This window comes from Castor canadensis, chromosome 19 (assembly GCF_047511655.1).
Source record: "Castor canadensis chromosome 19, mCasCan1.hap1v2, whole genome shotgun sequence".
NCBI classification, from domain to species: domain Eukaryota; kingdom Metazoa; phylum Chordata; class Mammalia; order Rodentia; family Castoridae; genus Castor; species Castor canadensis.
The window spans coordinates 42136593-42158735 of NC_133404.1; the positions used below are offsets into that span (position 1 = coordinate 42136593).

At 44.5% G+C, this 22143-nt stretch overlaps 1 protein-coding gene and 1 long non-coding RNA gene across 4 annotated transcripts in view; one reads left to right on the top strand and one right to left on the bottom strand.

The window, feature by feature from the left end:
- The window catches only part of Blm (BLM RecQ like helicase), a 69243-nt gene that overhangs the window by 12027 nt on the left and 35073 nt on the right, over positions 1 to 22143 (bottom strand). For all 3 annotated transcript variants that reach the window (XM_074062029.1, XM_074062028.1, XM_074062030.1), the window contains exons 11-16: positions 21834 to 21932; positions 21507 to 21655; positions 12141 to 12247; positions 11118 to 11278; positions 8223 to 8418; positions 2663 to 2853 (exon numbers count right to left, since the gene is read on the bottom strand). In XM_074062029.1, coding sequence (XP_073918130.1) covers positions 2663 to 2853; positions 8223 to 8418; positions 11118 to 11278; positions 12141 to 12247; positions 21507 to 21655; positions 21834 to 21932 — 903 coding nt within the window. The remainder of the gene's footprint in view (positions 1 to 2662; positions 2854 to 8222; positions 8419 to 11117; positions 11279 to 12140; positions 12248 to 21506; positions 21656 to 21833; positions 21933 to 22143) is intronic.
- On the top strand, positions 2847 to 6471 carry LOC141419271 (uncharacterized). Its single transcript, XR_012444057.1, has 2 exons — positions 2847 to 3756; positions 6262 to 6471. It is a non-coding gene; the product is annotated as an uncharacterized lncRNA (long non-coding RNA).

The window sequence follows — 22143 nt, forward strand, 5'->3', positions numbered from 1 at the left end:
ACACACAGCCATGTAAACTAGTTCACATTTGAATACATGCTGCAGGTGTTATGCATCCCTGGTTGGTCACTTCCCCATTCTCTTACAATAAGAAACAGCAAACCATGGCCCACAGGCTGGATACGTGCTTTGAAAAGCAAAAGTTTCTCTGGGACACAGCTGTAGAATGCAAGTGGAAAATGGCGACATTCAACGTTTGCTTTTGGCTGTAATGGCAGAACTGAGTAGCTGCAAATTCTAAAATATTTACTGTCTGGTTCTTTAAGATAAGCTTTGCCGGCCCTTGTCATAGAGGTGTATTTGGACTTTCTCCTTTGTCTTTGCTCCCGTCTCTTTCTGTCAGATGAGCAACGGCAGGAGTGCTGGGTGAACTCCCTCCTTCTCACCTGCCCACCCGCCACTGTGCACAAGCTACCGCGGCATCCCGCAGAGCCGGCCGCACTGCCTTTACACGGGTCCCACTCCCCGCTGCCCACTCCAAGCACATGGCTTCAGGAAGTCTCCCCCTTCACATCATGTACCAGCTTTCCATTCTCGCTGAGCACAGCAGCATGTTATCCCTCCTTTTTTCTGTGGTGCTGAGGATGGAGGCCTTGCACATGCTAGACAAGCAAGCTACAAGCAAGTCACATCCCTGGGCCTCTCTTGTCTCTGACTCTGCTACTTCTCCTGCCTGTTGTTCTGTTCATTTTTGCAGCAAAATTTGGAAAAGTTGTCTCTGTTTGCTGCCTCCAGTTTTGCCCAGTCTACTGAAAGTGGTCAAGTGAAAGCCACCACGATTTCTGTAGTACTAAATCATATGGAGAATTCTTGGCTCTCACTGCACTTGACTTAGCAGCAGCTTGACATGGTCAGCGCCCCCCTCCCTGGAGCCTGTCTGTGCTGGCTTTCCTCTTACCCTTCTCCTCCTTCTTGGTCTCCCTTCTGAGTCCTTCCTTTACTTTTTCTCAACCTCTTAGGTCCTAAGGCAAATCTCTGTTTTTCTATTCTTCTGCCTAAACTTATACCCTGTAGATTTTATCTGATCTCATGGCTTTAACTGTCATCTCTGTAGCCAACCACTCCCAAATTTCTATGTACCACTGACCTCTTTTCAGAATTCCTGAACTGAAAACCTGTCATTCAGGATGCCACAAACTCTGGGTCTTCCCTACCAAACAGCCTTCTGTATCAGGCCAAGGGTAATTCCTTCTTCCAGGCACTCTAGGACACTGGCTTTGGTTACATCTTTCCCTCACTAACTCTCAACCCTGCTAGGCCACACAGGCTTCCCTGCTGTCCCTCAAGTGTGCCGGGCTAGTCCCGCTCAGCTGCCTCCTTCCCCAAGGCTCTCCTCGTTCTCCCAGTGACACTGGGATGGGCCACCTCACCTGATACTGCTCCCCACATTACTCCTGATTGCACTGCTCCATTCTCACCGCTGTTCTCACCCTGCCATGTGTTCTTACTGTGTAGTTGCTTGCAATCAGCCTCCTGCTACTAGAACGTAGGCTACATAAGGTCAGCCCACTTTTAGTTATCCTGTTCAGTGATGCAGCCTACATTCCTAGAGCAGTGACTGTAACAGAGCAGGGCTCAGCAAATACCTGTTGACTGAGTGAACTGGTCAGCAATGCTCACAGGTTGGTGTGTGTGAGTACGTGGGGGGAAACAGCCATGAATCTACAGACTGATCAGGGGGAGGAGACACCCTCAAGAGGCTCTGGCCCGTGCTGCTTATCTCTGTAGCTACTCATTCTGCAGTGTTATACTCATATGCACACGACGTCTGCCTCCCTGACAGCCTATTTCTTGGCCCGCACTGTTCATCTGTGAGTCTCCAGTACCTTGCAGACATGTGAATAACACAGCGAATGTGAAAATGCTCTGCAAACAGCAAAGCATTGTAAACATCCAAATGTAAAACTGCCATGGCAGGTAAAGTAAGTTCCTAACAAGTTAACAGCCTCCTGATTTTATTTCAGGACAGAGATGGCACACTCATCCAGAGACACTGCCATTACTCTTCATCGGGACAAGGTATCGCTTGTTAAGTAGCCCAGGCTGTCCTTAACTTTAGGACCCTCCTGTCTCGGCATCCCGAGGGCTGGCGTCACACCACCACACCTGCTCATTATTCTTCAGAGTTGAAAAAGACCACCCCCTCCAAATCCCAACCCTCCAAAAATAACTCATGTAATTCAAATTATTTGATTTTGACTATAAGTGTGGCTCAAGGAGTTCAAATCCCAGTTCCACAAAAAAAACCCAAAAAAAACCACAAAAAAACCCCAAAACAACATGACAAAATGATTTGATTTCAAACACAGTACATGATATCACTCTTTTGAAAACGGCATCTCTAAATATAAGCTGTAGTTGAATTTAAACATTCTACCTGTTAAAACTTTGATCTTTCGATGTTTACATGTTGACAATATTTAGCCAGAAGGGTCCCAGCATATTTCTTATAGCATCTACTTCTAAAGAAAAGCCATTTTAAAAAAGTCACTTTAAACATATTCCTTTTCTAAATTGCAATGAGGGGGGTGAGGTAGACCACCGTCCCTTGTTTGAACCACAATCTGGGGTAGAACTTATATCTACTTTTCCAAATTAAGAGAATAATACACGTTGGCAATTTCCTTAAATTATTAAAGAATTAAAAACTTTCTTACTTTACCTTTGTTTTACAGCAATTGTCACAAGAAACATCTGGGTACTTTTTACAAAAGTCAGGGTTAAATCCATGTTCACCAAAGTAAGCCAAAAGCTGTATCCTCCTGCACTCTGTTATGTTTTCACAGTAGTGCACCATACTGTACAAGTTATTGAAGTGAGTCTCTCTTGTGTGACGGTTTCCATCTTTCTCCACTGAAAGGGATGAAAAGCACAGTAAAATACTTACTTATCACAGTAGAAAACTAGAGGATAGAAAGCATTATTTAGAATAGGTAACTCTTTTTTTTTTTTTATTTGACTAGGGGTTTCATTTATTTTGCCCAGGCTGGCCTCAAACTCCTGGGCTCAGTGTCCATAGTGCTGGGACTGCAGGTGAGTGCCACCATGCCTCGCTGGATTCTTTAAATACTCAATAAGAAAATTACCATTGACAGCATTATGCCAATACGACGTCATTCTGCTTCACAATTAATGGTATTTACGTTGAGCTTGCAAGCGTTTAGTTTTATAGGAATGTTACATTTTTTTCATATTAAATTTGTTTTCAATCTTCATTATCCCCAATGATGAAGGTTTGACTTATAATTCCTGTATTTATGAGACAAATACATACTGATCTGAATATTCGAGGGAAACAAAGCCTGGAACTGTGTATGTTCCCATACCTGAGCCTCCTGTGAAGCCAGTGGCTCTAAAACTAGGCCAAGGAACCTAGGGTGCCACAGTGAACCCACAGCAGCAGGACACTTTGAATTTAAGGGGAGCAGCAGCACCACCCACACTAGTAATCTGAGGCAGGTCATGGTGCTGACGTTAGATTACATTATGCTTCTTCTGGTAATGTTACAGCTTTGTGAAGCTGGAATTCTGGCAGCTGCTGATGAAAACAAGTACTCCAAGAAAATGAACATGGCTGGGTGTGGTGGTGCATGCTTATAATTCCAGCACTTGGGAGGCAGAGGCAGGAGCACTGTGTGTTCCAGGTCAGCTTGGGGTAGTGCCCTAACCTTAGATGTTATACCCAAGAACTGAGGACCACCAGGGATACCAACCTTGGGAAGCAGTCTGGTGCTGTGACAAGGATCTGCTAAAGGAGTAAGTCCTGTGCCTGTCTGCTCTGTTGGCTAGGGGATGTCTTCCGGGATCTCCTGCTTTTCTCCTTCCTTTCAAGTCTGTACCTTGTCTCCCTCCCTGCCCAGTTTCCAAACACCACAACTCCTAGCTTTCTGGAGTGACGATGAGCTCCCCACACCGCTGGGGCCTCACCACTGCACAGCGCACATCCACGCTTTGCATATTCATGCAGTAACAGCTCCCTCCTGACCTGGGACTCCACGCTATCAGGTTTTCAGTCATTTCTTCTGAGGTCACAAGGTAAAATGAAGGAACTCCCTGGGGAAACTGCATTTCAGCTCTACCAGGACCAAAAGCAAATTAGAGGGCACGTAAATGTTCCCTCGAGAAAGTCAGGAGACCCAGGCCACTTAACAGTACTGTGAGCCCCGGGACGACAGGGTTCAATTCAGCCCCAGCCCTCAAGCGATAACATTCTATGTTGCTTTCCCTGGCCTACCTCTGAGCCCCAGATAAGAACACCAAACAACATATACAGGTCCACTAACACATGTGTCCTGTGAGTCATTATCATATAGAAAGAATCTGAGACTGATTTTCTTCTGGGTCTTCACTGAAAGCAGACTAAGATTATTTTGTTTTATTGGGAAAAGAAACAATTTTGTCTACGTTACATCAGGACATAAGTCTATCTGTGGTCACTGACAGTCCCCTAAACGTGTTGAGAGGCCTGTCTTTCATTTGTTGTTGTCAGAGCTGAATACCTAGTATCTTACTGAACCAAAGATTCTAAATTTTGCTTTCTTCTCTGGATTCATAGAGATGACTCTTACAAGTACTTATTTGTTAAATGATTTACTTTTCTTTAGATAGTTGCTCTTTTCTTTAAAATTTCCTTTATAAAACTTTCTGTTGTCTGTTGACATTTGAAGTACAGATTCTCACAATACAGCGTGACCAATATTTTGCGATATCACAGGTAGGACTGACAGAATGGTTTCCAAAGCAAACCTAAAAGTCACTCCTTGCAAACCTCTTAGTGACTCAAACCTGTCTAAAAGGGTCTTGTTGGCACTTTTTCCCTGTGTGGGGTCAACTCAGATCAACCAGCAAATCTCAGCCCAGTGGCGAACCACTGTTAAAGACAAGCCACAGAGTGATTAACCAGAGAAAACTCTCCAGCAACAAGGGGACAAATTGTCAGAATAAAAATGAAGTCATGCCAGGTATGGTGGTGCACACCTATAATCCTAGCACTTGGAAGCCTAAAACAGGAGAATCCTGAGTCAGTGTCACTTGTGCCAACCCTTCCAAAAGTAACTAAAGCCTAGAGGTTATGGAGAGAGTTCTTAAGCACAGCCACCGACCCTCAAGTCCTTCGGGCACCTATGACAGGAGGTGAACTCGCACCTGCTGACTTTCCTCCCTTTTGCATTCTGCTTTATAATGGTGTTTCTAGTTTTTGCTTCAACGGTGGGCTCTGTTCACATGAATGCTTCCACCACTGCAACCTGTTCCCTTCTATGTAGCACTGAACCCATGGGCTGGAGGGAGACTCACAAAGCTCCAATGGCTACACCCTGATCCCCTCAAGATGGAGCACTGTTTGGACGCAGCGGGCTATAGCAGCTATCAAACCTGCTGCTGTTAAAAAGCAGTGTCTTTTCACACAGCCCCGCAGACATTGCCTCATTTGTACCTGTCTCCTCCATGCTAAGCCTTGCCTGACTAGCCCTGGGATGGTGACTGGCTGGACCACACCTTTGACCGACACTTCGTGATCAGATATACCTCTTGCTCCCCACCCTAATCCCGCTACTTGGTTCATTTGGACCTACATTTTTTTTTTTTTTCTTTTCTTCTTTTTTTGGGTGGTGTCCTTGCTAGGCAGGTGCTCTACCATTTGAGCCATGCCCACAGCCCTGGGCCTCTAATTTTTATACCTTATTAAATTTCTAACTTCCAGGCTACAAAATACCTTTATGTCCTCAGATCAATGGCTGTTTCTTTTTGTGACCACTGTAGTTCTGTTGGTCCACAAGAGAATGGTCTTATTCTTAGCATCTGTCTCTGCCAGAGCCCAATCAACTGGCCTGTGTCCTGAGAGAGCAAGACTGGACCCTGAGTTACCCCACCACGCTCTCAACAGCACTTAGCCAGACTGAACTTGCTGTCCATTCTGCAAAAGAACTGAGCACCCAGTCCTGAGTCCTCGAGGGGGACATTACACTGGACATCTACGCAGGAAGAGCAGGGACAGGGAAATGTACTGCTTTAAACCCAGGTGACTCACCCAGGACCAATAACTGACACAATGGTGCACACCTTGGGCCAATGATTAAGATAATGACCACACATCCTTAAGTCCACTTCCCATGTCAGGGTGAATGCCAGCCCATACCAGACAGCCTCTGTGCAGTGGCCACAGTAACCCCGCCTACTGGATGAAACCCAAAGCCCTGCAGCTTCGTCGAGGTGTCACCCTATTTTCCTAATAAATCATTCTTTACTGTTTTGTCTTTTTAGATGCATTTAACACACTCAGCAGCACAGTGCAGGAAGAGTGAGACTCTTTCCCTTGTGATCCTGGGCCCAGTGGACACTGCACCATGGGAGAGGTCAGCTCAGGAGACACGTCAAAATTAAGGACTCGAAGCACATTTCTTCTGAAATGGGCATGGCATTTGCACCATTGTAAAGTCATCAAACCATCATAATTAAAGACTGTCTTACAGATTTTGCTTAAAGACATTCCAAATGTTTGAACTTACAGCTCTGCACTTGCAAAACCTCTTGAGCCATGCCTCCAGCCCAAATATTTGTTGTTTTTTGCTGAGGATTATTTTGGTACATGTAAGAACTCGGGGCTTTGGAGTCAGGTGAATGTGGGTCGGTCAGGGTCAGGGTCAGGGTCAGGGTCGGGGCTCAGCACTAACCTCTGTAATGAGGTAGGCAATAGTCTTATCTTTTAGTGTTGCTGTGAAGATAAACGAGTTGATATGTGTAAGTCATTCAAACATTACATGTGACGAAACAGTTCCTGTAGCAATCACCACTTCTGTACTGTGGCCACTATCCATGCTCTCTGGGGTATGTTCACAAAACCTTTCTGGAGCCTACTTTTCCCACGGAGGGCCTCTATCTTGCTGACCAGCTCTACCTTCCAGGCACATATGGAATGAGTGATGCATTCAGAGTCGGTAGCACCATTCACCATGTTTAGCACCTCTGCCTGAGTTTGTTAAGAAGGTGGTTTCAAAACAGATCATAATTGAGTAGAAGTATGGGCAAAGGATAGAATAAAATCCTAAAGTATGCATTCGCTTTGACAGAGGACAATAAGTCTAGAAACTTAGCCTATATAAATAATTGCACAAATGCCCAAAGATATCTGCACAAGGATGTTCAATACTGCATGTTTGATAACAGGGAAAAACAATGAACAGTTTAAATATCCTTTAAGTGGGGACTGATGGCCTGGCATGCTGGCTCATGCCTGTAATCCCAGCTATTTGGGAGATGGGGATTGGGAGGATTGCAGTTAAGTCCAGCCCAGGCAAAGACTCAGTGAGACCCCATCACAATCAATTAGCCAGGCGTGGTGGTTCATGCCTGTGATTCCAGCTACTCAGGAGGCATAGGTAGATGGACTGTGGTCTGAGGTTAGCTCTGGGCAAAAATGTGAGACCTCCCCGAAAAATAACTAAAGCAACAAGGGCTGGGGGCATGGCAGCAGAGGACCTGCCTAGTACTGCCAGGAAAAAAGAAAAGAGGGGACTAGCTTAATAAACATGGCATAATCATAGTGTGGAATTCTATGTAGCAAGCTCTGTGTATTAACTGGGAGATAATCACACCCTGCTGTTGACTGAAAAAGCCAGATCAATATGTGTAAGAACGTAGCTATGTTTTTAGACACGTGTGTTTGTGGGAGGTAATCATAAAACACAAGATGCTGCCTGCCTCCAATGGGGAACGGGGTGAGACAGTGGAGAAAGGCACAGGACACAGGGCTTCTGCTCTGTTGCTTCTGTGTTGAGATGGGGTCTCTCTGCTCTGCCAGGCTGGCCTCATGCTCAACTCCTCAGCCTCCCCAGGGGCTGGGACCCAGGTGTGTGCCACTGCACCTGATTCGATTTTATTTCTTGAAGTGCATGGTGGTGATGAAAGCCCATTGTTTCTCCTTCCATCTTTGTTGAAGTATGTGCTGTGAGTAGGGGTGTGTGAGTGAACTGGGTCTGGAAGGAACATAGGGAAGCCAGTAACGAGTTACTTCCTGGGGCAAGGTAACAAGGTGTGGTTTGGGAATTTTCTGCTTCGTACGCGTCTGTATCATTTGAATGTACCAAGCAAGCACATATTATATAAGCACCTCTAATTTTCTGTGACTACTTAAGGAAAACAGGACCCGAACACTGCAACAGCAAGAGTGACTACTCTCACGGGACAGAAGATGACACGGTGTCCCCAGTGGCACTTTGGCTTACTCATGATGAGTCTCTTCAGTCTGGTCACATCGTGGTAGGTGTAGAAAAGCAGGCAGTGAGACATTTCCCCATCTCTTCCAGCTCTGCCGGACTCCTGGTAGTAGCCCTCCACAGACTTAGGGAGTGAGGCGTGAATGACAAACCGCACATCGGGCTTGTCAATTCCCATTCCAAACGCGATCGTGGCACAGATGACCTGAGAGGAGACCAAAAGCCTGTTAGACAACAGTGCACTCACAGGAATGTTTTAATAATGGATGTTCTAAAAGCTCCAAAGCTCCATCCCTTCTTCACTTTGCAATGCATTCAACACGGCAACCGAGGGTCTTCACATGGCTCGTTATTTGCATGACTTAAGATGAGGTTTTCTTTTTGGTCAGGTGCAATTCTGCTAAGACCGGGGAAGGTGAAGAGCAGCTCAGGGTGGCCGGCACTGTCTTGCATGATTCACATCACCACGGGCGAGTGTCAGAACTGACTGTGTGCCCAGGGTCTGCCCTCTACATTTCGATATGGAGGTGGCTGCTCCCACGGCCAGGGCATCCAGGGTGGTATACACAAGCAACATGTGCTCAGGCGCTCCTGACGTCCTGGCATCCTGGGGACTCTGGCTCCCGGAGGGACCTGGAGGAGGTCCTCCTAGGACTCACACCACCAGCGTTCTCCCTGAAGCCTCAGCTGATCAGAGCTAACGCCTCTTATTCCACAGCTGATTTCAAAGATAAAACTTATGAAATTTTAATTGAAACTCATGTAGATAAAAGCCTGAGAGCTGCTTATACCAAAAAGAGAAGAAAAAAGGCCAAGTATTGTCAATGCTGGCTTACACAAATTACTTAGTGGAAGTGAAGTAATAGTTAAATATCCTTTTCAGTTGCAAATGTAGGACCTCCTTAACCCAGAACAAAATGCTGTATCTCCAGGCAAAATTACACTTATACAAGTAAAGCTGCAAGTCTGTTTTTAGCACTTAAAAAAAAAATGAATTGCTACAGCAAGAACAGCATTTCAAAAGCAGTGGAAATATCTGGCACCAGACTGAGGCTAATGACATGATTTCAGTAACTGTGGGTGCCAGAGAGGAATGTGCAAGCCATGGGGTCCATGGACAGCAGATGGGTACATGTGCCAGCACAGGGAATGGTGGCGGCCGTGCTCTAGGTTGGAAGCCATCTAAATTTATGGCACTTCCATCTCTCAGAAAGGAGATCTCCCATGAAAGAGAAAGTCTACTGCAGCCTTCAGTGATGGACAGCAGCTGGAGAGGTCACATAAGTGACAGGGGCACATCTCTTGCCAGTGTGGCCTGCAGGCTTTCTGGAATCCATTCGTCTTCCTGGGTTTAATAGGGACATCTGAGTGAGGCCACAACGAGGCAACTCCTTCTGAAAGCTCTTATTTCTTTAACTGGAAACTGGCTTTGTTGAATTTTAACTTCCTCTTTTTTTTTGGGCAGTACTGGGATTTGAACTTAGGGATTTGGGCTTGCAAAGCAGCTGCTCTACTGATTGAGCCACACTTCCAGTCCAGTTTGCTCTAGTTATTTTAGAGAGAGGGTCTCACTAACTATTTGCCTGGTCTGGCCTTGAACTCTGATCCTTCTGATTTTCAGCCTCCAAAGTAGCTAGGATTACAGTTTCCAGTCACCGGCACCCAGTTTTGTTAACGTCCTTCTTTATTTCTGTGTTGTTTTTATAACTTCAAGCTACAATCATTCTTTGAAAAGGAAAACAATCAAGTTTAATTTTGTCTCATGAACCTAGCAAGATCAAAGCTATCCAGGTAGTATAAACTAACATAGTAACTTTATTCTTTTACTTTTAGGACGGACTCTTAACAATGTTTTCCAGGCTAGCCTTGAATTCTACTCTCTTGCCTTGGCCTCTCAAGTAGCTGGAATAACAGGTGTGCCAGCTCTAACATTGTACCTTGACTGTAAGAATTAGCTATTCTGACAGCAGAAATAATTATAAATACATATCTCTTCATTGTACAATATTTACAGTAATATGAACATTTAAAGGATTTGAAAAAAAAGAAAAAACTTTCTTTTTTTTTTTTTTGGCAGTCCTGGGATTTGAACTCAAGGTCTTGTGCTTGCTAAGCAGATGCTCTACCACTTAAGCCATGCCTCCAGCCCAAGTTTTCCAGTCCATTCATGTTTGATCCATACAAGGTACAGCAAACCAGTATCTGTGTGTTCTTTTTTTCCTTTTGAAAAATTCTTTCAGCTATTTTCAGCTGAATATTCTTCCAGGCAAACTTTAGAAGAAGTTTGTCAAAGGAAAAACACCACTGGAATTTTGATTAGACATATGAATTAATTTAGGAAGACTGGAATCTGTAATTTTTTCAGTGAAGGTAAACTGATATATTTTTTAACTTTGTCGTGTTGTTTTCAAAATGAATGACAGTGATCTGGGCATGAAATTCTTCAGTTCCAGTTTTCCCTCTTTTTCTCCAGTCAGGGTCTTATGATGTAGCTCAAGCTGGCCTCGAACTCTTGATTCTCCTGCCTCTGTTTCCCAAGTGCTGGGGCTCCAGGTGTGCACCACCACGCTGGGCAGTCTTCCTTCTTGTGATTCTGAAGGCTGCCACATGCATCTATTTCCAACAGTGACTCGGCCTGGTTTCCACTACCCCGCCATCCCTCTGGGGTGTACTTACCGGGCCCAGGCTGACCCTGTTTCCTTTTGCTAACAGAGAACATTTTCATCTTCCCCTCAATTTTTGTATCTTTTCTCACTGATATTCTCAGGTTATTCATGACATCACAGACTCAATTTCAGTCTTATTTTGATGTTTACCACCTTTAAGATATGAACAATTTTCATTGTACACATGCAAGTTTGCTTATGTCCTACAAAAGACATTTCTTTTACTTTAACATGCTACCTGGCAGCCATCCTGATTAATCCATTTGTGCTGCACCTCGTCCCTGGCAGAGTCACTAAGGCCAGCATGATAAGCAAGAGCAGCAAGGCCATCTCTCTGCAGCGTGTCAGCCATTATGTCGCATTCCCGCCTGGACAGGCAGTAAATTATCCCCGAGTCACCTGCCAGGAAACCAAAACAACATTGAGAATAACAACAGAAATCACAGTATGTTCTTAGAAGCATGTGAACCGTGAATAGACCTCTTCAGTGCTCTCACAGGCCAGGACAATCACACACGGAAGACTGACTTTTAGTCCTGTCCCTGCTGACGACTCTCAAAGTGGACCTGGACAAGTCCTGCTTCTATTTCACACTGGCTCTAAAATGGGAAGACACCAAATACACACTGTAGGAAACAGGTGGCACTAGTTATCAAGCACCTTGACTGAATTCTCTTTCGGGAAACTGGCCTAGGAAATGAAGCAGTACAAGGGTCTATGCCGAAAGTTCTGCTTGTAATTTTAGAAACCAGGAAGAATTTTAACAAGTGACATTATGGGAATAATCAAGATGGGAAACTGAAATAAGATACTATACAGCAATTATTAAAAGTGCATCCTAAGGTTATAAAGCCAGGGAAAATGCTCAAGACATACAAAGGGGGCTGGCTACCTGGGGAATTGCTCTGAAGGGCAGAATCGCATTTTGGCTGGCGTGGCCCAGAGGCAGCACGCCTGGGAGAAGACAGCAAAACAAAGGGCTGTGTTGTTCACACCCTACCAGAAGCCAGAGGAAAGACACCGAAGGCAAGGGTCACAATGTAGGTACGTGGGAGTAGAATTTCATATTTCTTTTTGTTAGATCTTATGACTATTTAACCAAATGAGACTTGAGAGTTGAGGTTAGGATATTCTGCTCTACGAATAGCAGGTTAGCATTATCATAAGGGAAAAAGAAGCGTTTAACATGAGACGTCATGTATTCTCCTGTGTCCTGAAAACTCTGCCTTCTAGACAAAACTTACCACACGGCTGTACTCACATGGGTGATGCTTTCGGATCCACTCTGAGCAATCAAATGCCACCTTCTTAGGCTTCTTCGGTAATACATAGTATTTCAGATTATGTCTGTTGAAGCTCATGCTAAACCTAAGAGTTCCAAACATAAACTTTAGTTAGGAGAAAATACAGCTCGAGCCATTGCCTTGACTGGATAAGCCCCCACAAATCCTAGTCCCCAATTCTATGACACTGGATGGTAGGGCCCTTGGGAGGTGGTTAGGTCAAGACGACGTATCATGAGTGAGATTAGTGCCCTTAAAAAATCAGTACAGATTTTGCTGACCCTGTCCCCTTCTGTATGTGTGACCACCGTGGGACTATCACTGGCTACAAACCAGAAGAGAGACCTCACCAGACGAGGGACGTGCTGGCACCTTGATCTTGTTTTTGTAGCATCCAGACCCATGAGAAATCAATTTCTGTTGTTTAAGTCACCCAGTCTATGGTATTCTGTTACAGCAGCCCAAACTGAGGCAGCCATCTTCAAAATTAAATACTCACTTTCCACAACGCAAACCTAATTATCAAGTGGTTGTAAGCTGAATATTATCACTGGAAACTTACATATGGAATGCTGAAGTAGATGTTGGGTTAAGAGTTAAAGACAAGAATGGTGATATAGTCGAGTGCAGGTGACTCATGACTATAATCCCAGCTACTCTGGAGGCAGAGATCAGAAGAATCAAGGTTTAAAGCCAGCCAAGGCAAACAGTTCTTGAGACTGTATTTTGAAAATATTCAACACAAAAAAGGCCTGGCAGTGTGGTTCAAATGGCAGAGCACCTGCCTAGCAAGTGTGAGACCATGAGTTCAAACCCAAGCACCATCAAAAAACCCCACAGAATGGTGAAATAGTGAAATGGTGATAAGGAGGGAAAAGCCTATACCACTAGACACTGAAGTGTTAGAACTGCAGAAGGCACAGGTAGAAAAGACAAGGCAAGCCAGGAGCTCAGTCTCTAAGATGACATTGATTCAATGCAGAGGTGCCTAAAAATGACTTAAATAATTAAGAAAACCAAGTGAAGTTCAAATCCCAGTACTGCAAAAACAAGAAACTCTACCATTGAAAGCTACACCCACAGACCCTTATTACCACTTCACCATTCCGTTCTGTGGTGCTTCTCCCAGTGTGTGGTATCTGCAGGACCTTCTCTGTCCACACCACCCCTCCCAGCCCCCCGCCACACTGCTGGCTGGCCTTACGGAACACCCTGTATGGGCTCTCTCGATGGTTCATTCCAGGGGCGCCCCTCACATCTGACCTCTCTCTCTCCTTCTCTTTGCCTCTGCTTCCTCCTCCTCTGAGAACTCAAATGCCTGCTGTCTCCTGTCTCCTGATGCAACACTCACTGCTTTAAACCACACACACATCACCCCACTGGCCCTGACTCACCCTCAGTGTAGACTGTTCAATTTTGACATGTACTTTTTACTAAGACTGGACTGAGGATGGCCCCAGAGCCCAGACATCTTACTGGTCACTTCTTTCCCAGTCTTTGCTTTTTTTCCCCAATACAAATAAACTAACCAATAAACCAACCCTACTTTTCACCCATTCTGAATTGTTCCAGGATAAAAACATCCAGACATCAAACAAAGCAAACTGAAATATAGCATGGGTGCAGGAGACATTTCCTTATTCTTTAATCAAAGCAACAGAAACCTTTGGTAGGGCTTAATATATGTATTTATTAACTATTTTTTTGGCAGGACTGGGGTTTGAACTCAGGGCTTCAAGTTTGCAAACAGGGGCTCTTCCGCTTGAGCCACACCTCCAGTCCATTTGCTGTGGTTATTTGGGAGATGGAGTCTCTCTACTTGCCTGGGTTCGCCTCAAACCTCGATTCCCCCAGATCCTCAGTAGCAAGGAACATAGCTGCGAGTCACTGGCGCCTGACAAGACTTCATGGTTTTGTTTTCACCAATTTCTGTTAAGGGTGAAGAACAACACTGGGAACAAAGAGTTTTGGCCTTTACTGAGAGTTCTGATTTCAGACCTCATGAGCATAAGGTAGAGAGAGTGAAGAGAATTCTCACCACTGGATGCATTACTGTCTGGTGACACTATCATTTACCATGCAAAGCCAGGCTTAGGGACAGGCCCAGCTACTGAGGAGGCCAAGGCAGGAGAATCACGAGCTGAGGAGTTTGGGGCCTGGGCACTAGAGGGGAAAAAACCTCAAAGCCTGTTCTCTTATGGTATTGTTTACACGTTACACAGAATTCTGTGTGTTTCAAGCGGTAAACACATCCATGGATTTTTTGGGGTGTGTGCTAGGGATTGGTCTCAAGGGTTCGCACATGCTCTACCACCGAGCTACCCTACCCCGCCCCGCCCTCCACAGGCTACTTTGATCATTCTCAGGTGTCACTTACAATCACTGCTACAGCAAAGAAACCACAGTCCCAAAATTATTTGCACTAATCCAGGCTTAAGTTGGCTATGGGGTGTGAGTCTCGCTGATAGGAATACTGGTGCATGAGAATGCCTCATGGCTTTCCCCACTGAAACTACACTTTGAGAAAAGTGTCTTACTCATTAAAAACAAACAAACAAATGTTTTGGGTCAAAAAAGAAAACAAGTGCTGGGAAGGACATGGATAAACCAGAACTTCCCACCCCATGGGGGGCCAGGCCAAATGGTTTAGCAGCACTGGAACGCACCCTGGCTGTTCTTTCTTCTTCTTTTTTTTTTTTTTTGGAGGGGGGGGTGCCGTATTGGGGTTTGAACTCAGGGCCTTTCACTGGCTAGGCAGGCACTCTACCTCGAGTTATGCACCAGCTCAGTCCAATTACTGCACTCCTGGACATATAGCCAAAAGAAATGAAAATGTGTCCACACAAAAACCTGTACACCCATGTTCAGAAGGCCAGGAAATGAAAGTGATCCTAATAACCATTACGGATGAGCAGAAAGAGAATGTGAAGTGACTACAAAATGGAACACTATTCAGCCACAAACATTGAAAACATTATGCTGAGTAAAAGCAGTAAACCTTCAAAGATCACACCCACAATAACTGCTTATGAGACATCCAAATGGGCAAATCAATACCAAGACGGTGGAGAAAGCTGGAAGGCTGGGAGAGGGGAGACGGTGGAGAAAGCTGGAAGGCTGGGAGAGGGGAGACGGTGGAGAAAGCTGGAAGGCTGGGAGAGGGGAAGACGGTGGAGAAAGCTGGAAGGCTGGGAGAGGGGAAGATGGTGGAGAAAGCTGGAAGGCTGGGAGAAAGGAGGAAGGAGACTGGCCTGCTAATGGGGAAGGGGTGTTAAATGTTCTTAGCCTGGTGATGGGTGTACAACTCTGAATAAACCATAACACTTTCAGTTTGTGAACTGTATGCATTTTCTACCTCAATTAAACTGTTATTAAAACATCTGGAACATAAGCTGAAAGGTTTTTGATTCATGACTCAATTGGGAAAAGCTTAGAGCTATTTAGTAGTAAATAAGTTACTTTTTAGTAAGGATAATAAAACACCACGACACTAGAACATGAACTTACAGATCACAAATCCATAAAACCAGGACAAATAAGCATCTCTGTCGCAAAAGCGCTATGGGCCACTACTTAAGAGCAATCTTCACACAACTTGTCATAAAAGAAAAGTAAAAGAGCCTCAGACCTTATTACATGTAACAAATTTTACTTTTCCCTGTTGGAAATTACAAAATATCTAATTAGATACTGTTCCCCATAATGGATGGGTAATTAAAGTGGGGAACAGCCACACAAAGTAATATTACTCAGCCCACAGTATGGGGGGGGGGTTCACTTATCTAGCATTCATTCTGCTAAAGGTTGACATCCAGCACCAAAATCAAACAAAACAAAACAAAATCTCAAAACAAACAAACAGCAGGGTGCAGGTGGCTAACACCTATAATCCTAGCTAATTGAGAGGCAAAGATCAGGTGGTTTGAAGCCAGTCCTGGGCAAATAGTTTGAGAGACCCTATTTTGAAAAAAATCCATCACAAAAAATGGCTGGTGGAGTGGCTAAAGTCGTAGAGCGCCTGCCTAGCAAGCGTGAAACCCTGGGTTCAAAATCCCAGTACCACAAACAAACAAACAAACAAACAAACAAAGTGGATGATCCTTGAGAACTCTGTGCTCAGATAAAGAAACCAAGCACAAATTTGGAAGGAAAATGGGGAGTGGGTGCTACTGAGCCCTAGATTTCTTTTTGGGGGTGATGAAAGTGTTTTAAACTTAGGTGTGGGGTGGGTGTACAATTCTGTGAAAATACCAAAAAGCCCCACTAAACTACAGCTTATCAATGGGTGAGTTTTATGGTGTGTGAGTAATATAGATCTCAATAAAGAGCTAGTCTACAGCCAAAGTTTTGACAAAATTATATCTTAAAGCATCTCCCCAAAACAACATTCTGAAAGGTGCATGAAAGAAAGAGAACCTCAACTTCCCCAGCTCTTCTACACAGACTGGACAGAGGGAAGAGGGTTCTTGCAGAAAGAGCAGGAAGAACACTTGATCGTCATTAGTGAAATCCTGGTGAAGCTTTTTTTAGGGTGTATTTCCCAGAAAAGGTAAAGCGAATAACAAATGATATTTCTTATTTTGCCAGACAAATAGTTTCCAATTTTAGGGCTGGCTGAATGGTTCAAACGGTAGAGCACCTGCCTAGAAAGTTTGACGTCCTGAGTTCAAACCCCAATACCACCAAAAAAAAAGAAAAGAAAAAAACTTGTATCAAATAGTTTCCAATTCTTCGCCTGCCACAAAATTTGGAGGACCTAATTGAGATGTCAGTTGACAGATCATTAAAGATAATTTTGGTGACAGATCATGAGGTAACTGGCATATACTTCAGAAGGAACTCATCTAAGTGTGACTGCTATAATAAAATGCCTTTCATTCCCCTACGTGTTTATGTGGGCAACACTTCTCAACAGTCACAGCTATAAAAGCAAGAAGTATGAACTGATCCAATTCATCCATAGAAAATGCGCAAGTGCTACAGCGATTTCCAAGACTCTGAGGAGGCACATGTGACTGAGAATGCGTGAAGACTGCTGTCCTGACATCTCCATTCGTCCTTTAAACACCCAAGTGCCACGAATCTAAATGAAATCAGTCTCCATTCTCCCCTGCTGCAATTCCTGTTATGGTCATTGGCACTAGCAATCTGCTAGTGCAGAAACTGGAATAAATTTCAACTTCATCTGCCTTTCTTTCTCACCGGAACCAGTTCCATCTTCCTGTCTGCCCTCTCTCCTGGATGGCCACAATGGGTCCCCAAGAGCTGCTCTGCTCCTAACCTCCTGCTGCCCGGTCTGACCTCCTTTCTATTGCCAGTTACCTGACCACACAGGTTAGTCAAGACGCTCCCCAGGTCCAAGTACCCGAGGAGCAGAGCTCCAATATGCTACCTTCCCAGGCCGTCCCTGCTCTGTGTTCCTCGATTTGCCATCCCCCGGGCCTGATTATGCTTTCATGCCAGCAACCTCTTCAGTCCCCAGCTCCCGCTCTTTTCCTGTCTAAACACTGTTCCTGTACCTCCTCAATGGCTGTGCTTAATAAGATGAGCGAGCCAGTGCTGGTGAGGGTGTGCAGAAGCTGCAACCTTTCAACACTGCTGAAGGACACGGAAGATGGTGCAGGCACTTTGGAAACAGTTCAGCAGTTTTTGAAAGATTAATCACACAGTTAGCTGTGACCCAGCAATTTCATTAGGTATATCCAAGAAAACTGAGGGCATAAGAGCAAGTGACAACTTGTACACAAATGCTCATAGCAGCGTTATTCCTAACAGCCAGAAGATGGAAAAAGCTCAAATAGCCATCAAATGATAAGTGCACAAATAACTCATCGAGCAGTACCCATAACATGGAATGGTACTGGAAAACAAACAGGGTTGGGCATGGTGGATGCCTGTAATGGCAGCACATGGGAAGTAGAGGCTGGAGGATCACAAGTTCAAGGTCAGCCTGGGCTACATAGGGACTCCCAGACCAGCCTAAGCTGAGTAGCAACACCTGTCTCAATGCCCAAACAAGGGATGAAGGACTGATGTGTACTGATCATGGGTGACCTTGAAAACATAGTGCTCTGTGAAAGAAGCCAGTCACAAAAGGCCACACACTGGATGATGCCATTGAAGAGTGAGAATCCTTCCTCTGGAAATCTGAAACCAGAACTGCTCCAAAATTCAAAATGTTGGGGTGTGTCAGCACCCCAAATTACACACCTGACCACTCGATAGGTGGCGATCATAAGTGCCACCAGCACAGGTGGCAGATAGGCTGGGGAAGTGGCTCAAGTGGTAGAGTACCTGCCTAGCAAGTATAAGGTCTTAAGTTCAACCCCCAGTACTGTCAGAATAAAAACAAGACAAAACACAAAAAGAAAAACCCACAGGCACACTACAAACACTACAACTACCATCCAGGTATATATGTTTTATATGTATATAAAGTACATACAAAACATAACAAATTGCACGCTTAGGTTTGCAACATGTTCCAATGAGATACCTCATTGTATATATGCAACTATTCCAAAATCTGCAAAAACTTTAAATGTGAAACACTTCTGGTCCCAAGCATTTCTGGATATTCAACCTGCACATGAAACATCCAGAAAAGGCAAAAATGTAAAGAGGCAGACAGTAGATGGGTGGCTGCTCAGGGCAGAGGTGAAGGGGCTGGCTGTTAATGCCTCTTTTAGGGGAGACAAAAATGCCCTAAATTAGACAGGAAATACATTAAATAGCTGAATTTTAGTCCATGTAAAGTATTCATCAATACTTTTTAGAAAACCACTCAGTCTGTAACGCTTGCTTCCTTTATGAATCTGCCCGACCTTTCCTCATTAGGTCAGTCGCTACACTGGGTTATACTACTACCTTCCAGAGTTCCCGCAGTCTTAGGTCAGATCTTGAATCACTACTTACTTCTTTTTTGCATTGGAGTAATATTTCAAGGGTGCATAATCAGATCTCTAGGTTTACACCCTTATCCCAATACCTGCTAAGAATATGAACCTGCATGTGTTAATCTTTCTGGGCTTTGGTTTCTTTATCTGTTGAACAGGGGAAACAGGACTGTATACCTCCTAAAACTGTTGTGCACACAAGTTCACAAACTGTCATATAAAATGTCAAGAGCAGTGCCTGGCACACCATGCTGGCTAGATTTGTGTTATCTAATACTGCTGCAGCACAGTTCAAGCTGTATGTCTGTCTCTTTGCTCTCTCCTAGCTCACCTTTTGGGGTCCTCAGAGAATGGCATAAAGCCTTGATTTATTAATCATTCTTGTATCTCCCAAAGAGGGAGATTATTCTTAACTCTAACAGGAGATTTAGGATGTCTGTCTATAAATAAAAATATAAGTCACGACTCTTACATTTACAAAAAGGTATTGAAATGTAAAGGGAATTTATATGATTTCTTTTAACTGGGGGCTTTTGGTAATCAGTGTAACTGATCACAAAGAACAGGGTTGGGGATGCAGCTCAGTGGTTCAGGGCTGGCCTAGCAAACTTGAGGCTCTGGGTTTGAACCTCATCACTGGCAAAAAAAGAAAAATAGAAGAGAAAAAAGCAAAAAACAATGCCTGTTAGAAGAAGAAAGAAAATTTATAGATCAGTGCAGACCTTGTAGGAACAAATTTTTACAACACAGTTATTTATTAGAACCTAAAGTATAATATGACATCTTAAATAGTGTTATAATGCATTCAATCAGGGAAGCCAAATATCCCTTTCCCCCAGGTTTTATACGAACACTCCTCTGTGAGACTGAATTAAAACATTCCATTCCGAAATTTGTGACTACACACACGGAATTCTGAAGACTCAAATTCTTGCTCTCAGGCATCATCGGTGCTATGTAAAATTGCTATTAGCAACAAAATGTTTTAGGCTGGAACCAAACAACTTAAGTCTGGAAGAAACCCAGAGTGCTCGAGCTGGCTGTTTTAGCTGAGATGATTTGGCGGCTACCAAGTGAATCTGCAAAGGCCTTTCAACGGCCCAACTCTCACAACCCTTCCTACCCTTCCTGCAGAGGCCCAGCTCCGCGCACAGCTCGGAGACACTGATGGACTTTTTATAACACACAGTATTTGTATTGCCACTTGCCTGTACGTACTTTTTCTCCCCCTTTTCTATCTTTGAAACCAAGTCTTGCTATGGTGCCGAGGTTGGTATGGAGCACACGGACTCAAGCAATCATCCACTGTAGCCACTGTGCCAAAGTGTCATTTTCACTGGGGCCTCCTCCTTCCTAGGTAGGTGCTCTACCACTTGACCCAGGCCCACAGTCCTTTTTTCTCTTTTAGTTATTTTCCAGATAGGGTCTTGCCTTTTTTCGGAGGGAGAAGGGAATGGGAGATGAGGGCTGTGGGCGGGCCTCAGACTGCAAATCCTCCTAGCTATGTCTTCCAGTAGCTGGAATCATAGCCGTGCACAATCATTCCCGGCTTGTTGGTTGAGATGGAGGTCTCTGTAGTTTTATGCTAGGGCTGGCCTAAAACCTTGATCCTCCCAATCTCTATCTCAGGAGTAGCTGGGATTGCAGGCATGAGCCACTTCACCCAGCCGGCTTGTCACTTTCAAATGAATGAAAGTTGTGCTTTAAAAACTCACTCAATAGTATGTTCAGCCATATTCCTCCAGGCATTCTACGTTAATACTCACACCTCAAAATCAATGTGCCTGCTATAAGGAAACAGCATTTTACCCTTGTACAGCAGATGTTAAGTAAATATTTGCTGAGTGAATGAACCTACCAAAGAGTGCCTGAGTCTACAAGGCCAGGTAGAAGTACAAGACAGTGCAGTCCATCCCACACTTATCTGCAGGGGTATTTCCTGTTGTGGTGTTTGTCACGGTATTTATGGATCTGGTGGCAGCAACAAGTATGTTGCTGCTGAGAGGAGGACAGCAGAGCTGTCCCACATCTTTCTGGGCAGAACTGGACTTTAGGAGAAAATGGCAGAGCAGGGTCACTGTTCACCTCATGAAACACTCTGGGAAATATGGAAGCCCAAGTGAGACAAATAAAAGCTATCTTTATTCCCAGGACTATACCAGGGTCAACAAGTAGAGAATGCAATTAATCCCCACTTCCAAAGTAGGGCTGGGACAGAGTTTTAATTCTGTAAGTGAGGAAAAGCCCAGGTCCTGATCTCAGATTTTGATGCTCACTGGATTCACTTGAGAATCCAAAACCCATCTCCCAGCCCTGGCTTTTGGGTTCTGACTCAGCCGCCCACGGGTACAACTTTGCTTGGGAATTTTAAAGCCCACAGGTGCTTCTGATGTGCAGCCCCATTGAAAACCACTGCCTTGGGGTTAAAAACAACTTTTCACAACTTACACCTGGGGCCTGAGAATCTTCAGCTGAGTGAGGATGTCCTTCTGCACCCTGGGGTTGGCCGTGGCAGTAAGGGCCATCACGGGGACGGAAGGAAACTTCTGGCGAAGCAGGTTCATCCTTTTGTAATCCTGACGAAAATCGTGTCCCCACTAGTTGGAAACAAACACTGCTTTTCAGATTATTTGGATCTGCCTTCCACAGAAGGCCGACATTGGACAATATATCAAGAACTACTTTATCCCTCAGGGAGACAACAGAACGGTTCACTCAGTGTGGGCTCTTCAGTTCGGAAGATATTTATACTACTGGCATAAAAACAGTATTTACCTGACTGACACAATGCGCTTCGTCGATGACAAAACGTGCCAAGAGCTTCCTCTCATACAGATTCTCCAGTGTGGAAATCAGCCTGTTACTCGCACAGACCTAGAGCAGCAATGCAGGAGATAGCACGTCACCTAAGTGTTAGTGACTGCTGTCGTTAGTCCCATTACATTTAAGCCACAAAACACTTCCATCTAAAATGGGCTCTTGCTTCAATCCCCGAGAAAAAAGCAGAAATAATAGAAAATAGCAAGCCATGCTCACCCACGTTCAGCAAACAGTGCATGAATTTGGTTAGGGGCTCTAAAACTTT